General features: G+C 39.4%; 1 protein-coding gene across 3 annotated transcripts in view; it reads left to right on the top strand.

Annotated features, from left to right (window-relative positions):
- PARN (poly(A)-specific ribonuclease) overlaps nucleotides 1-20,748 on the top strand; it is a 135,474-nt gene extending 114,726 nt beyond the window's left edge. For all 3 annotated transcript variants that reach the window (XM_039885385.1, XM_039885386.1, XM_039885387.1), the window contains 2 exons: nucleotides 11,695-11,888; nucleotides 20,000-20,748. In XM_039885385.1, the coding sequence (XP_039741319.1) occupies nucleotides 11,695-11,888; nucleotides 20,000-20,052 (247 nt within the window). In that variant the 3' untranslated portion in view covers nucleotides 20,053-20,748. The remainder of the gene's footprint in view (nucleotides 1-11,694; nucleotides 11,889-19,999) is intronic.
- Nucleotides 20,749-23,685: the final 2,937 nt, after the last annotated feature.

Raw genomic sequence — 23,685 nt, 5'->3', positions numbered from 1 at the left:
GTGGAGGCAGGTCTTATTGATGTTTTTTCTTTGTAGACCGTTGAGGTGAGAAGCTGGCTCTGTAATTATATATCTTTTCTCCAAAGCTTTTGCTTTTCTTTATGGCTTGTGCATTTTGTGATCTGCATAAGAAATCTTTGCCTAAACTATGGTCGTGAAGATTTTCTTTTTTTTATGTTTTAAAGTTTTTGTTTTGTTTTATGTTTAAGTATATGATCTCTTTTGAGTTGATTTTTATGTACAGTGTGAGGCATGGGTACAAGTTTTTTGTTGTTGTTGTTGTTTGCATATAGATGTTCCTTGTTCAGCACCATTGTTTGGAAAAACTATTTTTTCTCTACTGAATTACTTTGATTCTTCATCAAAAACCAATCTATCTGTCTGTCTTTTTGTCTGTCTGTCTCTGTCTGTCTGTCTTTGTCTGTCTGTCTGTCTGTCTGTCTGTCTATCTATCTATCTATCTATATATGGGGTCTATTTCTGGACTCTATTCTGTTCCATTGATCTCTATGTCTATCCTTTCAAAAGAACCACACTGAATTAATTACTACAGCTTTATAATGAGTCTTGAAGCTAGACAGTAAATCCTTCAGTCTTGTTCTTCCTTTTAAAAAATATGTAATTCTGAGTCCTTCACTTTTCCATAAAAAGTTTAGATTAGTTTGTTGATTTCTACAAAAAAGCTGCTAGGACTTTTAATTGGGATTGTATGAATCTACCGATCATTTTGGGGAGAATTAACATCTTAACTACATTGAGTCTTCCAACTCATGAACATAGTGTATCTTTTCATTTATTTAAGTTTTCTTTGATTTCTCTCATCAGCGTATTATTTCTCAGCATATAGATTTTACATATGCTTTATTAGAGTTATCTCTAAGTGTTCTGCTTTTTGATGCTATTAATAAGTCATATATTTTTAAAGTTTAATTTTCAGTTGTTAATTGCTTATAAAAGAATTCTCTTATTAGTTCTAATAACTTTTTGTAGACTATTGGGTATTTTCTGTTTAGACAGTCATGTCTGCAAATAAAGGTAATGGTGTTTCTTTTTGTCCAATGGACCATATGAATTTTCTTTCTTTCTCTTGCCTTATTGCTCTGGTCAGGGCCTCTAGAACAGTGTTAAATACAAGTAGTAAGTGCCAACACCTTTGTCTTGTTTCTGATTTTAGCGGGTAAAGAGTATGCAGCATTAAGTATAATATTAGCTGTAAGGGTTCAGTTTTTTCAGAGATTGATTTCCTGGTTTACAGCTTGAGGGATGTGAGCCTAACTGCTGCTGGTGCTTTGTGCACTAATTGGCGGAAGAAAGCAGGAGGCCTCGCTTCTCAGTATGTAGGGGATGCTACTTTCCTGGCTGGTTCTTACTGCCCCACTCACTCCCACTCTCCACTACTGGACCTTGTGTCTCCATGAGAGGATCGTATTCTCCAGAGACTAAACCCAGCTCCTGCTGGCCTGGGGGAATGCTGGTGCCCTGGATTCCCAGGGATGGGGATGGGGAGTTCTAGTACAGTCTTTCTCCGTGTCCGCATAGCCCCAGTCCTTATCACCTGCTTATTTCAGGAATCTGCTGCCTGTTATTTGTGGAGACTTTGCAGGGCTCTGTTGGGTGAATCAGCCTTTTATGCAGCACTTAGATTTCTGCTTCCTCCTCTGTGCAAAGTTCTTTGGCACTCTTCTCCCTACTCGTCATCTCCAAAGTGAGCTGACATCCCATCCTCTGATGCTGCCTTTCCTGTTCTCTGTGCCTTTGTAAAGATATTTATATCTCTCTACAGATAGATATGTGTGTTAAATTGGTTATGTTTAACTTCCTGGAAAAATTTTTAAAAACTTTTTTTTTCTGAAATAGTTGGGCTTTTGATATTGAGGAGTTGATATTTTCCCCTCCTATAACTTTGATTGTGTCACTGATTTCATTAACAAATTCATCAGAGTCAAGGGCAAATTTTAGTGCAAAAGTAAAATTCATCCTAACCTCTGAAAATTTCAGATGTTCTGTATTCAGCCCTAGTTAATTGTATGTTGAGTGTAAGTTATTAATTTAGGAATTAGTATTAATTTCTGTCACGTTTGCCATCAATTAATCTTTTCTATGTTGAATTAAAGTGGGTTAGCAATAGGGGATTGTTTAAAATACTCAAACTGAGTTCTTGTAAAAAGTATTTCTAATCGAATGCAATTAATTCTTTATAACCCAGAATCAATTTTTCTCTCATCTAAGCTAATCTCGTATTTGCAGATAAACTTTATACCTAGGACTGAGCACATACTCACACAACACATTCGTAAATTCTCTTTCTCGCCCCCAGCGTACCCATTTCACAAGAGACATCCTTTATAACTGGATAGCTTTCATACAGACACACCTTATTTAATATTAATTTTGCTTTTCAAATCAAATTTTTTTTTATTAGAAATAAGAGTCACAGTTTATTAACAATCTCCAGGGGATTGCTTTCTGAGTTGAGCATAGGCATCCTCCCCTCATTCATCCAGATCAGTCCTGAAAACACAGAAACAGTCATTCTCATGGAATTCGAATTCAGCATGAGAATTTGTGAAAACAATGAAAATGCATTTTCTCACTCCCACTTTCCCGGATTTTTGCAGTTCATTTTGCTGTGTGAAGTACTTTGCACAGCAAGACACTCCCTCTTTCCTATAGTTACCCTTCGTGGGGAAGGTGTTGTTATCCAGACATACTGGGGAAGTTGGCTGTATACTAGAATGTAAACTATATTAATATTATATATAATTCAGGACAAAATAAGCAATTTGGTGTTTGTCACTTGTCTTGTTGCTTTGAGCGGGGAGCATCCACTTACTGATTTCATCTATTCATACTCTTGATTGCAGAGGACTTAGTCTGCATGCCAAGTGCCAGGTGCTGAGAACGTGATGGTCAGCAAGGGATGTGAGATCCTGCTGTGTTGGAACTTACATGCTAGTGGCAGAGGGAGAGAATAAACAAAGACATAAACAAGAAGCACAGGCAGAGAGAAGTAGTAGGAGGGAAACAGAACAAGGCAAAGGGGTGAATGCCACAGGGCGAGGGGCTGCTTGTGCTTCTCAGGGGTCAGGGAAGGACTTTTTGAGGGGTCCCCTTTTGGGAAGGTGGGTATGGGGAGGGAGGCTGTGAGGCAGTTCAAAGAGCACTGGACTTGGGGGACAGTCTCAGATCTGTCTAACCAGCTACGTGAGTTAGGGGAAGTTGCTTATTCTGAGGATGCACTTTTTTGTCTGTAAAATGGGAATGAAACACATGTTAAGCTTCAAATGGTCATATGCAAGTCTCAAAGGAAAGAATTTTGTAAACTGGGCAGTCCTTTAAAATGAAAAGTGGCTAGTGTTTTGTCCAGCAGCATGAACCTCCCAGCTAACGAAAGGACATAACTCTGTCTATAAGAAATAAAGACAGTGTGTGGTGCTGCCATAAGGAAAGACAAGTAGATGACGAGACAGAATAGTCCAGAAATACAGCTACTCGTTTGTGGTCAGTCAATTTCCAATAGAGTTTCCATACAGGACTTCCTTCCTGGCATTTCTAGGGACATTTGTATGTTACTGCAAATCATGAGAAAAACCAGTTGAGAAATCAGGATAAAGGAAAAAATCTGTGGGAATTAAAGTTTAACCATCAACATAAGCATTACCAGTTCAAAGGAGTCCACTGACATGAAGTCAAAAACAAGAGCGTAATCAGCATTAAAGGTTAAGGTCAACATTTCTGAAATCAGGACAGGAGCATGTAGACAAGGGGCCAAGACCAAAGCAGTCATTCTTGCCTGTCTCTTGGCCATGTTATAAGTGTGTTTGTGGCCCTATATGCTGTTAACAGTGAATTGTTCTTATAAATAAAAATATATTTAATGAATTTATATGCATTAGTATTTATCAGTATATTTTATGAAAATCCTACAAGTCTTGTTCCAAGAAATATGTTTTGGTAGCTCTCCCCAAATTGGCAGTTTTGAAACATATTTCTGTGTAGCAGTGCTTTTAACCTTGCTAGGATATTCAAATGTTACATTATCTTTAATAATAGAATCCAGTGGTGTTTCAGTGTTTAAATATTTGCTGCAGGCATTGTTCTTTGTAAATATGTTTGCAGAAGAAATGAAAAGACGAGATGTAAATATCATTGTGGAATACTCCAGTGTGAAATCAGCTGATCTAAAATCTAAATTAAGACAAGCAATATCAATTTTAACAGCAAAACCAAAATCAGGGCAAGCAGAAAATATTTTTATTGCTACAAAAGGAAATGAGCTTATATGAAGCCATGTGTGGTAGTGAAACACCCAACCGGTGTTAGCTTTGGACACACTCAGGACAATTTGACCAGCATCAGTATAATGTGAAACTCTTCTACATCTGAAATATTTGTCACAAGACAAATATTAGCAATTAATGCCTGTGTGTTTTGAAATCTTATTTAGGAATAACTTTTAAATATCAAGTATTTGTGACATCTTTCAATGTTTAAATGATATTTATTGGGCATCTCTTTGGTGCTAATGTTTCATTCTTTTGATGTTTTCTACTGCCTACATTAGGTAGAGATTATTAAAACATGTAATTTTGCCACAGTGTATTGATTCATAATAATAATCTATGTTGTTGTTGTTAAATCTTACTTTACCAAACTACCCCCGGAAACTTTTAATATAACCCTATCACAGAGAAGTGATTCAGTATTTTATGATAACTCATTATTCCTTAAAAAGACATAATAAAGTGCTGTTATAATATACAGAATAATTTATGATTCGGGAATTTCGATTTCTTGTCCTCAAATCCTGAAGATTAATAACTGTTGGGAATTTGGAAAATTAAAAATTTCTGACAAAGATGCTGGTGATCCAGTAGGCAAAGGTTAGTTTTGTCAACAAATAGTGCTGAAACAATTGGATAATGGTATGCAAAGAAATGAACTTCCAGTCATATACCATGTATATAATGAACTTGAAATGACTTATATACCTGAATGTAAGAATTAAAACTGTAACACTTCTAGAAAAAAAGATGGGGAAAAAATCTTGGTGACCTTGTGTTATGGACTCAATTGTGTCTCTCCCCTTCTCCTCAAATTTGTATGTTGAAGTCTTAACCCCCAATATGATGATATTAGGTGATGGGGCCTTTGGGAGGTGATTAGAGTTAGACGAGGCCATGGAGTGTGTGTGTGGGGGGGGATCATGATGAGATTAGTGCCCTAGTAAGAAGAGGAAAACAGAGATGGCTCTCTTACCATCTACAAAGCATTGCTGAAAGAAATGTCAATACTAGCCAAAGTGATCTACAGAGTCAGTGTAATTCCTATAAAAATCCCAATGTTATATTCTGCAGAAATATAAAAATCCATCCTAAAATTCATATGAAGTCTCAAGGGATCCCAAATAGCTAAAACAATCTTGAAAAAAGAGAACAAAATTGCGAGATTAACACTTTCCGAATTCAAAACTTACTACAGAGCTATGGTAATCAATACAGTGTGGTATTGCCATAAAGACAGGCATATGGACCAATGGCATAGAATAGAGAGCCCAGAAATAAATCTTTATATAAACATAGTCACATGCCAAGATAATGAAGAAAGGACAATTTTTTCAATAAATTAGGTAAACTGGATATCCACATGCAAAAGAATGAAGTTAGACCTTTGCCTAACACTATATAAAAAAATTAGCTCAAACTGGATCGAAAACCTAAATGTAGGAGCTAAAATTATAAAATTCATAGAAGACGACATAGGGGAAAACCTTCACAACATTGCATTTGGCGTTGATTTCTTGGATATGACATCAAAGGCACAGGTAACAAAATAGAAAATAGACAAATTGGACTTCATGAAAATTAAAAAGTTTCGTGCATCAGAAGACACTATCTACAGAGTGAAAAGGCATCCCACAGAATGGGAGAAAACATTTTTAAATCATATATCTGATAAAGAACTAATATGTAGAGTATATAGAGAACTCATAAAACTCAACTACAACAAAACAAACAACCTGATTAAAAAATGGGCAAAGAACTTTTATAGATGTTTCTCCAAAGAAGAATGGCCATATACAAATGACTAAAAAGCACATGGAAAGATTCTCAGTGTCACTAATCAGTAGGGAAATGCAAATCAAGACCACAGTGAGATATCACCTCATGCACATTAAAATGGCTACTGTCAAACAAAAAAGTGTTAGCAAGATGTGGAGAAATTGGAACTTTGTGCACTGCTGGTGGGAATGTAAAATGGTACAGCTGCTGTGGCAAACAGTATCATGGGGCCTCAAAAAAGTAAAAATAGATTTACCATACAATTCCAACAGTTCTCCTTCTTTCTTGGTCAGTAACCAAAAGAATTGAAAGCAGGGTCTTGAAGAGATATGAAGGGCTTCAGAACAGGCCTCCTGAAGATGTGCTACGTCGGCATGTAGATTATTTTGAGCTGAAGACAATCAAGACCTTGCAAGCCCAAGAAAAACTTTACCTCTTCCTTAAAGAATTTAAATTGAGGCCTTGCCCATAATGAGTTATCACCAGAAATAACTTTTTATGACCTATCTATAGGGCAAGGCAAACTTCTGAATACTGATCATCCGTTGTTATCATCCTGTGAATTGCCTTCCTCCCCTCTGAAGCCTCAGGCACCTTACCTCGTTTTTTGGCTCAAGATGCCATATATACCTTATTTTACCTTTTTGTCTCTGAACCTCTCATGTATGTGGGGTCTCTGACGCTCTTGTTTATGTGAGGTTCCCATATGTAGGTATGTGATTAAATTTGGTCATTTTCTCTTGTTACTTTGTCTCTTGTCAGTTTAATTATTAGACCAGCCTAAAGAACCTAGAAGGGTAGAAAATTTCTTCCTCCCCAACAGACACCTGTACACCCATGTTCATAGCAGCATTATTCACAGTGGCCAAGCAACCCTACTGTCTATTGACAGATGAATGGGATGACAAAATATGTATCTCTATACATTGGAATATTATTCAGCCTTAAAAAGGAAAGAAATTCTGACACATGGATGAACTGCTTTACATTATGCTAGGGAAATGAGCCATTCACAAAATGACAAATACGGTATGATACCACTTATATTAGGTACCTAGAATAGTCAAACTCATAGAGACAGAAAGTAGAATAGTGGTGGCCAGTGGTTAGGGGGAGAGGAAATTGAGGAGTTAGTGTTTAATGAGCATAGAGTTTCAGTTTTGCAAGATGAAAAGAGTTTAGAGATGAATGGTGGTGATGGTTGCACAATAGAAATGTACTTAATAGCTGAACTGTACACTTTAAAATGGTTAAGATAGTTAATTTTTACGTTACATGTATTTTACCACGATTTAGAAAAAAAAGAAAAGCCCTTCTACAAATGTTCATGGTATTATTATTTACAATAGCAAAAAATTGGAAGCAGCCTAACTGTCCATCAACTGGTAAATGAATAAATGACTTGTGGTATAGCCATACCATGAAAGAATGCTACTCAGTAACAAGAGAAATGAAATACCAATACTTCTGGCTGTGTGGTTCGTTCTCAGAGTATTATGCTAAGTGATAGTCAAACACAAAAGACTAAATGTGTATGATTTCATTCATATGAGCTTGTAGAAAAAAGCAAAACTGTAGGAACTCCAAGCAGATCAGTGGTCGCTGGGAAGGAGATGGAATGCAAAGTGGCTCAAGAAATCTTTTCAGAGAGAGCAAACTGTTCTACATCTTAATTATTGTAGTGTTTACACGGTTATATACAATTCCCCAAATTAACCAAACTGTACACTTGAAACGAGTGAATTTCATTGAATGTAAATAATACTCTAATTTAAAATAAAATAGAGGAGAAATTTTATGGGGCAGCCAGAGTTTTGTGGTTTTACAGAAGGAGTTTGTGAATGTGACCTTTCTATTAGCAAACATTTTTTCTCCTAAAAGGAAGAAGTTAATGGAGAATCTTGCAGAATTAGTGTATAGTTACAGCATTGTTCATTATGCCTTACAGCAAAATTCTAAGTTTGACCTAATAGTCATTATAACCAGGATGGCTTATCATTTGCATCTCGCATATAAATAATAATCAAGATTTAATGTTAAGTTTTGACATACCAAATTGTGTCTGTAACATTTTATTTTTTAATTAGTCACCATTTCTTCAGTGGATTTAAATGTGCTCTTCACATTCATTATAAAATAGCTTACTTCATGCATTATGATTTTGCATACAAAATGAGCTCACACTAATGGGAGGCTGTTTTTTCTGATTCTAATTTTGACTTTTGACCTTTGAAATCAATCTGTAAAGGAGTATCTTATCAACATACATGTGTTGAGAATGTCTGTACATAATACACATACACGCCACAAGCAACCATACCTTAAAAATGTATAAAGAATTAAATTTAAAGGCAGTAAGTACTTAACTATATTTGGTTTTCAGTGTATGATAAAATCTGTTTTTAATTCAAAACTGCTTTAGTTAAGCTACATGGGATGTAGTTGTAGCTTTTATTTTTATTAGAGTGATAGTTGAGAAGATTTTGTGTTGGTGTGGATATTATAGACATATACAAACATACGAAATGTATTAATTTCAGACATATCTGAGGCTTTCGCAGGCAGGATGTCCACTAAACAATAGTCTTTCCTAGGAAAGCAAAGGATTCTTATCTGAGAGCAGAAACTACAGATTAGGAACTCAGAAATATGTTTTAAATTACGTGAGAAAATGTTAATGAAAATGCTTTGTAAACTTAAAAGTTATATAAAAACAAGAACTTTCCAGAGGCAATATACTAGCATAAGTCTCTGAAGTATGGTAGACTAAGACGGTGGTGGAGAGGAACTTGACAGATTTGTGGGCATAGTTGGGCAAAATACCACAGTAACTTCTGATTAGGATCAAAATATATGCCAGCAAATGCCTGCAACATCTTTATTTGCAGTTAATGCTAAAGTTAAAGCAGTCAATCCCCATGTTTGTAGAATGTCCACCTAATATTTGACAAAAGCATACTCCTCTACCCATTCTTTTATGTCAACGCTTTATTCACTTAGAATGTTTTTGAGATTCATCCATGGTTTTATAAATATCAGCAGTTCCTTATTGTTAAATGCAAAATTTTATTTTATTGTCTGCATGTACCATAGTTTTTTCCATTCTCCTGTTGATAGACGTCTGCACTGTTCCCAGTTTTTGTTTATTATAAATAGTTAGGATGGATGACTTAAAGGCCCCTTGTGACAGACAGTATTATCGGACACATGGAAGGAGAGGAACACTAGGCAGAAGAATTGGGGAACATTCTTGAGTCTGGTGGTGTTTGCGCAAGAAGAGATGGGCGGTAGTGTCTTAGCACAAACAGCAGCGTGAAACGGGTTAATGTAGGGTGTTCGGGGGCTGATGGATAAATGGGAAAGTACACGTAATGGGAATTCATTGAAATAAATGTATATTGTCTTTGCAGCTCGACTGCCTAGTGGAAGGTAAGGCTAGAACAGCAGATTAGGACCCCGATGTCAGAGGATCCTGGGTGCTGTGCCAAGCAGTAAATTTAGGTTGTTGTGGAGAGCCGTGGAAGGTTTTGAGCTGGGAACATCTTGACCAAGTCTCTGCTTTGGAAGAAGTTTGGCAACATTGGAAGGAATGGATTTGAAGGGGAAGGGAGACTAGAAAGAGGAGGAGAGGGAGATATGGGCCAACCAGGATCCTGTTTTGAGTCTGGGTTAAGATAAGCAGAGTCCATAGTGGCAGTGGGTGAGGAAGGACCTGGACTGGTGGCAGACAGGAATAAAATGGGTAGGACTGGAGGCTGTTTGGAGGTGGCCGAGGGAGGCACTTATTAAATTAAGTAGTTGGCATGCTGGTTAATGAGGGAATGAGCCTCCCTCAATCAGTCTTGGATTGTTTCACAGCAGGTATCAGAAGATATTCAATAACATGTCATGCTTCTCAATTATTTTTTTATTTTTGCTTTTAATTTGGAAATAATTTCAAAGTTTACAAAAGTCACACAAATATTACTGAGATCACCCACGCACGCTCTTTATCCAGATTCATCTGTTGTTAACGTTTTGCTCCATTTGATTTTTGCTTTGTGTGCACATGCTCTCTCTTCTTCCCTTCCCCCTCCCTTTCTGTAGGTCCTCATTATTTTGTTCAGTGTTGTTTTGCTATAATGTCGATGCGCTGCTGTCTGGAACTTAACTTTTGTTTATATCAATTAGCCTATGGTAAAACTGGTTTCTTTATACTTCATTTTGCATAAAGTCGTGGGATCTATTGACAACATTAAGTGAGGACTTACTATACACACAGACAGTTTTGATTTCTCTCTCCCTCCTCTTTTTCTCTTCATCTCCCTGCCACCCTCGCCCCACCAATAGCATTATTTTTTTCTTAACCATATGAGAGGGAGTTAATACCTCATGGTCTCTAGATACTCTAATTAAGGATATTCTTTTACCCAACTATAGTAGTTATCAACTTCAGTAATTTCACATTGATCTAATATTTTATTGTTTATATCTCAGTTTTATTATTTGATCCAATATTATTTTTATAGCTTTTCCCCCTCCAGTCCAAGATCTAGTCCATGTAATGTGTTATATCTTTCATGTTTCTTTTGTCTTTTTTATGACAATGACGTTATTGAAGAACACCAGCCCCCACCTTTTTTTTTTTCAATAAAATATTTTTCATGTGGTTTGTCTGCCTTTTCTTCATGAGAACAGATTGTACAGTTCTGACCAAAATACTGCGTAAGTGATGTTGTGTCCTTCTCGGGGTGTCAAGTCTGTGAGACCATGCAGATATCCTACTCTTTATCAAACTGTCTCCCCAGATCTAGCATCTTTTGATGATGGTTGAATAATTGAGTAGCCAGAGGTTTTTACATGTAACATTTTAAAGTATTCACTTCCTAGGGAAGGCTTAAATAGACTTGCATGGCCTCTTGTAATGACTTGATTTTTTTATGCTTTTCATAACTTGGGGGCTGTAATAACAAAAATCTATTTATAAGACCCATTTAGAAGAGATAGGACCCACATTGGCCATGTGGTCTCTGTTTTTATCAAGTTATATTTCAGGGAACATATTTTCTTAAGGAAAAATTGGGACATATAATCTGATTTAATTCAACATGTCAAATCCTATAAAGATTTAAAAATGAAGCCAGGTTTAGTTATAAATTTGGCAAGTCACCTTTCTGGAATAGAAGAGAATTATAGGAAGGTGGAGTATGCCCTGTAAGTGTATTCAAATGCATGAGCAGTGTGATAACTGACAGACTCAAGTTTCTTCTGTTCTGCTGTGTATCCATTATGTAGTAATGAAGGTAACAATGCTAGCTTCTGATTTAAGGTAATCAAGATTATTATTTTGTTACAGTAGTTCTACCGAAATAGAGACTGGGAATTTCCTTTAAAAATTTGTTCTTTTAGGTAGTAAGAACAGCTTAGATTTGTATATGTTTACACAAGCATAATGTAGAATGTTCTTCTAAATGAGCTTGTCATGGGGAAATTTACACTTTAGCTTATAATAAAGTCTTAACTCTCACAGCAGCTGCCCCTGTTGTTGATAGCTAGTTAAATGTTAATAGATTTAAGAGTATCAAAATAATTTTATAGCCTAGTCTTCTTGTTACCTTAACACCTTTCTGTTGTTCCACTGTTTGTATTTCAGTCTTACAGCCACCAGCACAGTAGGGAAGAGAAAGCTGAGTCCCAGTCAAGCAGAAGCTGGCTTGGAGTCCAGAGTATCGGGCGAGTTTTCTGACCCTGAGCTTGAGCAGACTGATTCCTGTGCAGAATCACCCTCAGAGGGAAGGAAAAAGGCCAAGAAATTTAAAAGAATGAAGAAGGACTTTCCTCTGGCAGGTTTGTATTGGCTCTTTCTAAAGTTCTGGACTCGTGTACTCCTCAGTGCTCTAGAAACTCTTATTTTGGGGGAGAAATTATAGCAGGGCTTCAGTTGGTGGCAAAGCCCATATAACCTTCTATGGGACCAGATTATTTTAGGACCAATTTCATTGAATTGGAGAAGTCCCTTAAAAGCCCTGGCTCTTGATAAAGTAAGGCTTGATATTGGGGACGAAAGTGGGGGGCGGAGGTGCTCCTGGTAAAGGTGGTTAGTCCATTGTGGGGTCTTCTCGCTCCCCCATGGCTGAGAGGTTTTGCTGATGTGTTTAAAGTAGCCTCTGTATTTTAAATGTATATTTAAATGTGCACAGAGGCCTACTCCTACACATGTTATTTTCAGTAGCAGAGTTTTCACTGTTCCCAGCAAAATCCAGGCAGTCCTGGATTTCTCTCATAAGCAGAATTATATAAGGAGCAAAGGAAACAGGAAATTAGCACATGTTGAGGGCTTACTATGTGCTAGAAGCTGTAGTAGGAATCTTTTCTCTCCTTATTGAGTTTCATTCTCACAACAGGTCTGACATAGGGAATTCCCTCCTTGTTTTCGTGATGCAAGTGTCTGGGGGCTCAGGGAGGTGTCGAGACATGTACAGGTTCACGTGGGTAGTAAGAAGCAGACCCCGAAGGTGAGCCCCAGCCCGCGTGACGCCAAATCCCACATCCTGTCACCCAGGCATGAGGGTCCGTGGCCTAACTCAGCCTTTCCTGCAGATCGGGCTCTACAGGGCCAGAGTGTGAGGGAGGAGGGGGTTTGCTCCTCAGATCTGATCATAACCTGGTCAAGCAGCCGTCAGGGTGACAATAATTACAGCTGCTGCTGACTGAGTGCTTGCTAAGGATCCAGCACGACACTTAATGCTTAACAGAAATTCTTTCATTTAAATCTGAGGTAGTCATCATGGGCTGTTTTACAGTGAAAAAGAAAAAACAAAACCAGAGGCCTAAAAGATGACCTGACTTACCCAAGGGCACAGAGCCCTTAATTCTGCCCTATAAGAAAGCTGGTTCTGGTAGGCACAGTTCTGTACTGTCTGCTCAGGATAAGAGAGCCACAGACCTAGCTGCCATTGTTCCTCTCCTTTATCCCCGCCATCCTGACAGTCAGTTACTCTGCTTAGAACCGACAGCCAAATCAAAGAAAGGTAGTAAAGCCGTGGAACTTGATTCATGCCCAACCTAGGATCTCACTGTGTTTCAGTTAATTCCTTTTTTTGCATGTGGCCCCGTCTGACTGTAGACGTTTTCTGCGTCTCACTGATATTAATGAAATCAAAGAAGCCGCAAAATGTTATGTATGTTTTTGTACAGAATGCTGACTCCTAACTTCAACTGAAAACTTCAACTCTCGTTTGAAGCCTGAATTGTATATTTGAACTGTCTCCTTGAATCAGAGTGTCTCCCTTTACTTGCCTCCCTTTCTTTCCCTGAAATAAGTATTGGAGATGTTTTTAATCTGTAGCATACTTAGTCTTCATCTGTGATGCCTTGCTACCGCTGCCAGTTGTACCTTCCTGACAAATGTTAAATATTAAATGTTAGCGTGACTTTTAGAGATCACTCTGAGCATGATTTGGTGTGTGTGTCTGGGGGGCTCTCCTTTTTTTTTTCTTTCATATCTCTTCTCTTGAATTTTTCGGTTTATCTGTTACTTCTCAGGGACAAGATTTCAGGTTTTTTTCCTTCTATCTCAGCATAATCTTAAAGGTATTAAAATTAAAATACCTAATAATAGACTGCATTAATAGATTAGCTCCTTTTATAACTTTCATGGTTTTAAGTGAAAACTTTATATGAGTTATTTGGGGTTTTGAATTTATAATACCGTCATTAAAATAGTTTTCTCTCCCATTGACAGTAAAGCTGTCACTGCCACAAGATGTGAGCTAAAAAAATGATAGATTTTTTTACTTCATTGTCAGTCCTGCTAAAAAGAGAAAAAAATCTTGCAAATTTTAATTGAATCAAAGAATTTGAGAGAATTAAGCTTTCTTCTGGAGCACCACTCACTGAGCAGGACTTTCGAAGGGTAGATGTTTAATGAATCCTTTCAGCTGGCTTATTGTAAGCCTTTAGTCCTAATAGGATTAGCAGGATGTAGGTCAAGCAGTCAGATGCTGAACCTGTTGAAAAAACCATCTCTGCCTGCTCGGTTACTTTATAGATCCTGTGAGTCAGAGGACAGAGTTCAGCCCTTGTGAAGGGTCTGCAGTCAAATTGCAGAGGCTGAGTGTACCAGGAGCTGGGAGGGGTTGGCCTGGGTGTGGGCTGGAACTGCCTTAGAGTGTTTCCTACAGTGTGGGAAAGTCTGTCCTACAGAGACAGGTTCTAGGGTGTCACGTCTGACCTCTCCTGCTGGGGACAGTATCCTGACAGGTACTCAGAGGCTTTACAGAGGTGTGCTGGGTCCCCAGCACTGTCAGTGAGGGCGTGAAGAACGTAAAAGACAGTAAGTACTTCATTTGTAGGGAATTTTCTCTTTTCCAAAGAGAAAGTAGCTAAAAAGTAGGACTATAGAATATCTTGTACTGTGTAGCAATCTTGGGACAATTGATGCTTAATAAATCCCACCCGAAACTGTCATTTTTCTTACTTATACATTTTAGTATCTCAGGTACACAAAGTGTTAAGTACTAGACTCCCTCTTCCCAGATAACAAAATGTGCTAAATTACCATTTATTGAGTTTATGTTATATAACAGACATTGTGCCACGATATCCTTTTTTACCTTATCTAGTCCTTATCAAAACCCAATAAGGTATAGATAATATTTTCAATTTATAGAGGAAACTGAGTCTCAAAGAGTTATAAACTTACAAAGTCAAATATAGATAGTTTGCTGGGTTGGGGGAGCTATCTGATCCAGAGCTTACCCATTGCACCTCTCTGCAGTGTGTAATTGATCCAAACTTTAGAGGAAGCAAAGGATTCTGTACAAGGAGACTATTTACAGCAGCTGTTAACCTGGATTTTCAAATGATGAAGTCATATGATAAAAATCCAAGCGACCACTCCCCTTTGGGGCTTCAATTTCATGTACATATTATATACTTAGCATTTTTCTCTTACCCATTGTTGTTTCTGTCCTTTTCAGGAAGTAAGTGTATAATGTAAGTCCTCTCCCTTTAATATTTATTATGATGAGTAGTGCTGTCTACTTTTCCTCTGAGGAATTCAAGGTACATTCTTGGTGGTTACATAAAAGAAAACTGTTCCGTGTACCATTTATGCTGGAGTAAGCTGTCTCCGGGACGTGTTCCCAGTGTCCGGAGAAGCCCCAGCCTCAGCCTCACCCCTGTCACTTCTTCCGGAAATCACGGGCTGTGCAAATTGGCCCCTCTCAGGGTGCTGACAGACTGTCTAGTTGCCGGAGGGTCCATCAGCGCCCCATTAGACAGTGTTCCCCCCAGGGAGTGCCAGGAGAGGGTCTGTTCCTGTTGACTCTTGTCATGTAATAGAGAGGTTGCCCCAAGTCTTTCTCCCTCTTGCATTTACAACACAACACATTAGACCTTGAAGTGTTTGCGAAGAACCATGGATTTTATTGGAGTCTTGACTAATCTGCTGAACTTTTCAAGCTCAGATCCTTAGGGTCACAATATAAAAGTTTTGAATCTACTTAGAGCTGCAGTCTCCACGTGTTGGTACAGGTCTCCTTAGAGTCAGAAACAAGATCTTTGGGTGTTGCTGCCGATCACCTGAGCGACCAGGCTAGGAAGTCAGTGACCTCACAAGGAGCTTTGTAATTACTCAGTTAAAACGTAGTTTCCAGCCTGAACGTGGCATATGGGGTGTGTGCTGTGCTGCTCTGTGGGGCAGTATGCTCAGTGCTTTTTTGTACTCTCCCCGTTCTACCTGGCAGCCCCCTGGGGCCCCCATAAGCCAGCAGGGGAGCTCTGCCTGCTAGGTGTGGGCAACTACCCCATTACCAGGCCCTTTGGAGCACTTCCTAGTCAAAAACTTTTATATGGCACCCCAAAGATCTTTCTGTATACAGAATTCCACTCTAGAAAATTACACAGTGGCAAATTGCCAGTGTACTGTGTAGTTTTTTAGACAGTTTTGGATTCACCTGAGGGGAGAGAGATGTCTTACCTCTAAGTTTTTCCCTTTTCACTCTAGTTAGTTCAAAGGTAAATAAGCAGAAACAATAACCTATTGTGTTTGCCACATTTTAGTTTCTTTTGTTGTTTTGGTTAATAAAAATAATGTGCTCACTATGAAAACGTAAAATGAAGAAAAATAGAAGAAAACAAAATCCCATAGTTATTGATACTCAATTAGTGTTTTACTCTGCCTATCATTTTTATATATCATTAGCATCATACTCTATGCAATTTAGTATCCTGTTTTTTCTCCATATGAAAAATTCTTGGCCAAATAATTTTAATTATCAGCATATTTTCTGTTAAAACTTTATTGGATTTTTTAAACAACGTTCCTAATATCTTTTCCAGGAAAAGTTTTGTTAAGATATAATTTATGTTCAATGAAAGTTACCACTTTTAGGTGTACAATTTGATGAGTTTTGACAAATGTGTGTGGTCACATAACCATCACCGTGATCTAGATATAGAACAGTTTTATCACTCCAGAAGATTCCCTCCTGCCCCTTTGTAGTCAGTCCCTCCCCCTCCCCCGGGATCCTGGCAACCACTGGTCAGCTTTCTATCACTGTAATTTTGCCTTTTTCAGAATGTCATATAAATGGAATCATACAATAGGTAACTTTTTGAGTCTTAAGCATAATGCATTTGAGATTCATTTATGGTGGTGTATGCATCAGTGATCCATTCTTTCTTATTGCTGAGTGGTATTCTGTTTTATGGATAGATTGCTGTTTATTCGTCCATTTTGCCAGTTGGCCTTTAGACTGTTACCAGTTTTCAGCAACTAAGAGCCAAGCTGCTCTAAGCATTTGGTTGCAGGTTTTTGTATGAACTTAAGTTTTCGTTTCTTTTGGGTAAATACCTAGGAGTGGAATTACTGGGTCATATTGTAAATGTATATTTAACTTCATAAGACACCGGCACACTGTTTTCCAAAGTGGCTACACTATTTTGCATTCCTGCCAGCAGGGTAGGGGTTCCAGTGGCCCTGCACATTGACAAGTATTGGTATTGTCCTTTTTAGCCATTCTGATGGGTGTATAGTGGTATCTCATTACAGCTTTGATTTGAATTTCCCTAATGACTAATAATGTTAGGTATATCTTTACGTGATTATCTGCCACCCAAATCTCATCTTTGTTAAAATGTCTGTTCAAATCTTTTGCCCATTTTTTTCTTTGGGTTGTTCATTTCCTTCTTATTAGGTTTTTAGAGTTCTGTATATATTCTGGATACAGATTCTTCTGGGTGTTTTGCAAATTTTTCCAGACTGTGCTTTAAAAAACTTTTATTTTTCTCTCTCTTTTTAAATATCTTCTGGGTGCTTTACAGAGTTCTGTTATTTCTCCATTTAAAAAAAATATATATTTTTCAATTGCAGTTGTCATACAATATATTAGTTTCAGGTGTACAACATAGTAATTAGACATTTATGTAACTTACAGAATCATTACCCTGATAGGTCTAGTACTCATCTTTTCATTCTCTTAACAGTATTTTTAAATAGCAGCAGTTTTAAATTTTAATGAAATCCAATTTATCATTTTTTTTCCTTTGGATTATGCCTTTGGTGTCATATCTAAGAAATCTTTGCCTGACTCAAGATTGCAAAGATTTTCTCCTTTGTTTTCTTCCAGAAGTTTTATAGTTTGGGATTTTATTCTTAGGTATACAATCCATTTTGAGTTCATCTTTGTATATGGTGCGAGGTATGGCTTGAGATCCATCAAAGTAGGAGACAGATGTCCTTAAGTATATCTCGTTTAAAAAGAAAAACTGTTCCTGAATAATTCTTTGCACTCTAGTGAAACAGGGCTGTGAAAATGAGTTTCCTGGAAAACTGGCCATAGCTTCTTGTCCACCAGCTTTGAGACTGATCCTTGGACAGTCTACCACACTCCCTTTCTGGAAAGTGCTAGAAAGAACACCACAGTGACCTGAAGGTCTCCTCTGGTATGGGTCTCCTTTAGATGGTCCTTAAGTTCTGGTTCCTCTGTCCACATTATTCTTGCTCAGCAGTTGCACATTTTAGGCAGTGAAAAGTAGCATCTGCCACTGCAGACTGTTGGCTTCCTGGGGAACAACCATACTCCATGTTGGGCCACCTTATTGATCAGGGAAGGAGACCTGATATGCATTAAAAATTGGCTCTGTGCCAGGAACTTTGCTGTATCACAGGAGTCCGATGTGGCATACAGTGGTCAGTCCATCTTATAGATGCAGTGAGACGTGTTCAAAGGCATCCAGTGAGTAAAATGGTCAAGCCAGACTCTCCTTGCTCCAAAGCTTTTGCTTATTCCATGATTTCTCATTAGCCCTTCACAGAGTCGCTTCCTGTGTGTATGATGGCGTGCCGCCAGACTCACACGTACTCCCATCCAGCTAACAGGTCCTATTGTAAGTGTTACGGGTATGACAGTGCAGTTGCTTTTAGCTATTTATCTTTTTTCCCTCTTTTGACTAGTTTTAATTTTCTTCAGTTTCCCACATTTGGCATTGTGGTTTACCATTATAATGGCTAATTGGCTGCTGTCATATTTCTTTGATAAGTGAATTATACAAATGCCTTTATTGATGTTCATTGTCCTCCCTTCCAGTAGGTACTGTATGAATGTGTGAAGGAGGTCACAGGCTAGTTTTGTCTTATTGTGTACCTGCAGTATTTAGTTGTTCTGGGGAGGGGAGTGTTTGTGTTTGTGTTTTGTTTTTTAATAATCTTTATTTTTTCTGACTGGATCTTTTTGACGTGGACCATCTCCTGCCCGCCTTCACTTCTCAGGAATAGTCTTGCAGTCTTTATTGATAGTCTTCAGACATGCAACAAAGCATATGAGACCCAGGGCAGAAAACTTCAAAGTACCCCTCTCCTGGTCTGCTCATCCTATCTTTCTGGATTTTATCTTCATAAGTGATCAGAAGTGGGAATTCTCTCATTTTAGCTGAAATACCCATGTTATTTCAGGTGTTTAGACCTAGCTCCCTTTAGGCATTCCTGTCATTGACAGTAGCTGCTCTCAGCCGAGCGATCTCCTACTTTGTGGGATGCCAAACCCCATCTCTTTTTAAGAGCTACTCCCCATTTTCAAAGACCTCCTCCCTTTTGAAATCTTGGAGTGTTAGCAGCTGGGGTTGGCTCGGCCAGTTTTCACTGCCAGCCCTTCAGTGTATGGCTTGACTCTTGCAGGACACCAGAGGTGCAGGAGCCCTGGTCTGTCACACTTTCTATTATGAACACACCCTTTCCTTACTTAGTTCCCACTCACTCCGCTCTGGACATCGGTGCTCCAGGCGCTAATCCAGTTACTGCTCCTGCTGTAACGAATGGAGAAGAAGGGCTTCTAACTTTGGGGTAAAGCTGTTTGTAATGGAAGAGGCACCCCTTCAGTACAGGAAAACCTTAGCCAGTGTTGCTGAGATCAGAAAAGGCTGCTGCAAGCTGCTTTTGCCCCTTTTCGGGTCTCTGAACCCTCCATCCTATAGCCAAGAGACCCTGGAATTTCTCATAAACCACAGAACACAGAAATCGAGCTTCTGGGACTGTGGCGGAGATCTCAGTGCTGTAGAAGGACCCAAATCCCATCTCAGCCACTCACCTAGCCTTTCTGAACCTGTTCTTGCATTTGTAAATGGGGATATTGATAACAGCAGCTTTTCTGAAGAGCAAGTGAACTAAGTGCCCAGTATGGTGGCTAGCGAAGAATAGTGTGTGTGTGCTCACGGGGAGACGTAAGCATCTCATCATGTTAGGTCCCATAAAATAAACAGGCAGCCAAGCGGGAGGGAGACACCTCAGTAAGCCTACCTGTGATGTGTCTATGGCATCACCTCTGTTTGCAGAGCACTGCTCTCCACAGACTTTCCCATTGTGTCTGTGCAGTCAGGTGCACTTCCCCCCCCCCCCCCCCGCCAAGCTGGTTGTTCTGTTCTCCCCTTGTTCATCTTGTTTTGTCCTTTCCCGCCAGGAAGCATCTCGGACAGCTCTGCCAAGCTCTTTGAAGTTCCTGACACGTGGTAACAAAGACCTGAGCGAAACAAATCGTGGGTGCTGTAGCTGAGAAAGAGCCAGCCGGCACGTTGGGAAGCCATACTGTGTCTAATAAGTGTGGTGTGGGAGGGTTTTGAAACCAGGTGTGTCTCTTGAAAAAAAAAAACCCCAGCTTTTATTTTTTGTGGCTGTGTTTTTTTTTCCCCCCTCTCTTTTTAATGTAAACTGTCTGCTCATACTCAGCACAATTCTGGGCTGTTGTGAATGTGTACATTATTAATCAGTTATTCATTGCTCATGAGAAACCTTCCCTGTCATGAATTTAGTGTGTTCAGGAATCCACCTGATGGGGAATGTCAGCTGTGAAATATGCAGAAAGAGCTGATGTTCCTGGGTTCTGCAATCATGAATTTGGGCTTGAACTCCAACTTCCTGCTGCAAGAGGTTCTCAACACCGACTTGTACTCAGATTCGGGGGCACTCATAGCACGTGGTCACCTTGTCCCAGTGGAGACATCAGTTTGTGTCCGTCTGCTTCCTACCTTCGATGCCTGAAAATATGGAGCTCTCAAGCTTATTTTTCCAGTAGGAAAATCTCTACCCACATCAACCCATAAAGGAGCTTAACATATGCCTTGGCCTTGGGGCATATTTATTTAGAGTTATTTTTCCTAAGATGTGAGTTTCTCATGGCAGGACAAGTAAAAAAGTCAATTTCTGTTTTTATATTTAGTTCTGTGTTCACTTGTCAGTGTCTTAGCTTGGTTGTCTCCTCTGTTTAAGTGACTGGCTGGGTGTAAGGTGGCATGTGCGTGCGTGCGCGTGCGTGCGTGTGTGTATGTGAAATCATGACAAATCTACGTGTACCAGCCCTTTCTTTGTTGAAGCAGATCACAAGCAGAATTCCATGGGTCTACTTCAGTAGAGCTGCTTCATATAGATCATTGTTAGATATTTAACATTTTTGTATCATGGAAATGAAAATGAAAAATGTATTTCCAAAAGATGAAAATTAAAGACATTTTCATAGAATTCTGGTTTTTTCCTTTCTCTCTCTTTTTTTTAATAAGTAAATGATGTATTTGATTTCTACATAGGTGTCGTTTCTCTCTAAAGATCTCTGGTAAGTCATCAAGCCTGGTGTTTATGGATTTTTTTTTCACTTGTAACCCCTGTTCCTGCCAGTGAGTCGGGTGCCTGGTGCTAGAGTTAAGCCCTCTGGTACATGGCTATGCGGGAGGGTCTGCATCTTTTCCACATGGGAGGAACCTGAGCTCTCACAGCTGGGCTCAGAATCCCTGGCGTTATGAGAATTCAGATTTGTAAGACACTCCCACCCCCACACTACCCCCCATTAAGAGCCTCTTAACATCTCCCCTTCCACTTCCTCTCCCTTCCCCAGGAGTTACAAACCCAAACCCAGCTGGAAGGAGCTCCCAGCCCTTCTAAAGCTGTTGCTCACTGCTCACAGCTCAGAGGGTAAAGGCTAAGGGAGGGTAAAGATGAAGGAAAGGAAGACATGGAAGGAGGGGCTTAAAGGGTGCTGCTGTACTTCCGCCACGTCATTGAAACTCACGGGGACAAACACTTGTGCCTGACACTTCTTTTTAACTAGTGAACAAGAGGGAAAACCTACCGAAGACTGTGATTGGCGTACTTATGAAAAGTACACACGAGGGCACCATCAGCACGCAGATGGATGGTGGTCTGACAGCCCCCGGTCTTCCATGGGAGAGAGCAGGCTTCTTTCCCTAAGGTAATGAGATTCTTCATTGTCCCCTGAAACCCTAAGCTTCCTGCTCAAAAAACTTTGCGAACACACAGGTTGCACCCATGCCACTCCTGGTCCAGAGAGGGGCTTGGGAAGGAGTGCTTTCTAGAAAGGGCCTGTGCTCCAGAGTGTGTGTTCCAGCTCCAGCTCTGTGTTCCTGAACACATTATTTACCCTCTCTGAGCCTCAATATCCTCAGTCATAAAATCAGGATAGTAAACCTATCTTACGTGATGAATGCAAGGATATGTGAAATATGTGAAATTATGTAAAATGTCCAGCATATACAGCATATAAATTGTAGTTCTATTTGAAGATTACGCTTTCTATCTGAAACCCTTACTGTATCTGTTTCTGGTAGCTAGAGCTGACATAGGTATGGTCACGTGGAATTTGGCTTAGAATTAAATACCCAGCAGAGCCCTCACACACGCCCCGGCCCCTATTTTCCCAACTGTCTCAAGTGACTTAAACAAGTGAACTAGGTTGGCCCTTTGCCCCTTCCGTACATACACAGCAGGCTTTCTTGATGTCTCTTCTGGCCATAAAACCCTGGGACAGTTCTTTAGCCTTGATACTGAGGCCCAGGGGCATGTAGTGCTTGCTGGTGCTGTGGTTCCGGGATTTCTGGAACCCTGCAGCCAGATCTGGGGTCAGGCGTGGGGTGGAGCCCTCCGCGTTTCCCTGCGACAGGTTTGTAGTTCCTTGATGTTGGAGCTGGGGCGGAGACTGAGGGCTGCAGCCCGTCCATTTTTATAGCTTTGTATTTGTCTATTTCTCCCCCAACATTTTCTTATGAAAAATTTCAGACATACACAGAATTGTTCAGTGAGCACCCATTTACATACCACCTAGATTGTGCAGTTACCATTTTGTTATATTTGTGTTATTATGTAACCATTCAGCCATCCTTCTATCCATCCATCACATCGATTCATCTTAGTTTTTGGTGCATTTCTAAGTTGAAAACATCAGTACACTCCCTGCCCCAGATACTTCAGCATGCTTGCCATTAGTCAGAGTCTAGTGTTTGTTTATATTTGGGGGTCAGTGGGGATAAAACTTATAGTGGAACATTTTATTAGTTCTGATGAATGCAACCTGAACATTGTCAACCTTAAAAATTAAACAGCAAGGGTTATCAAGCAGCACATGTGCTTATTCGGGAATAGCAGAGGAGTTACAATTTAGCATGAGCAAATTACTGCGCACCATAGGCAAGCCCGGAGGACAAAGCTGAAGAGCGTTCTTTTGTAGGAAGGTCTGATCATACTCTCACCGACGTAAGAGAGTTCCAGTAGCTCCAGTCCTTTGTCATATAGCTGGCTTGTGAATTTTTAGTCCCAGTCCATGGCTGGCTTGTTTCTTTTCTCTTTTCCAGCTTTACTGAGATGCAGCTAACATATAACATCATGTAAGTTTAAAGTGCACAGTGCGATGACTTGATACACCCATACCTTGCCAAAGGATCACCACCGTAGCACAGCCAACCCCACCGTCACAACGCCATCTTTCTGTGGTGAGAACATTCATGATGTACTCTCCCAGCGACTTATTTTCTTAACAGTATCTTTTCCTGGGCAGAAGTTTTTAATTTTAAAGAAGTCTGTTTTCAACTTTTTCCTTATTCTTTCTAAGAACCCCCAAGTTGTAAAACTACTCTTTCATGTTTCTTCAAGAAGCTTTATAGTTAGTTGTAGCATTTATGTTTAAGTCTGGGGTCCATCTTGAATTAATATTTTTTGTGTATGGTGTGAGACAGGGGTTGAGGTCCCTTCATTCCCGGAGGGTATCCAGTTACGCCAGCACCATTTGTGGAGAACTTTCCTGTTGGATTGCTTTGGTGCCTGGTGCAAAAATCTGTTGACCTAATAGCAAGTGTGGGTCTTGAG

This window comes from Pteropus medius, unplaced genomic scaffold (assembly GCF_902729225.1).
Source record: "Pteropus medius unplaced genomic scaffold, Ma_sr-lr_union100, whole genome shotgun sequence".
NCBI lineage: Eukaryota > Metazoa > Chordata > Mammalia > Chiroptera > Pteropodidae > Pteropus > Pteropus medius.
The sequence above is the reverse complement of the archived record's forward strand: the minus strand, read 5'-3'. Positions and strand labels throughout refer to the sequence as shown.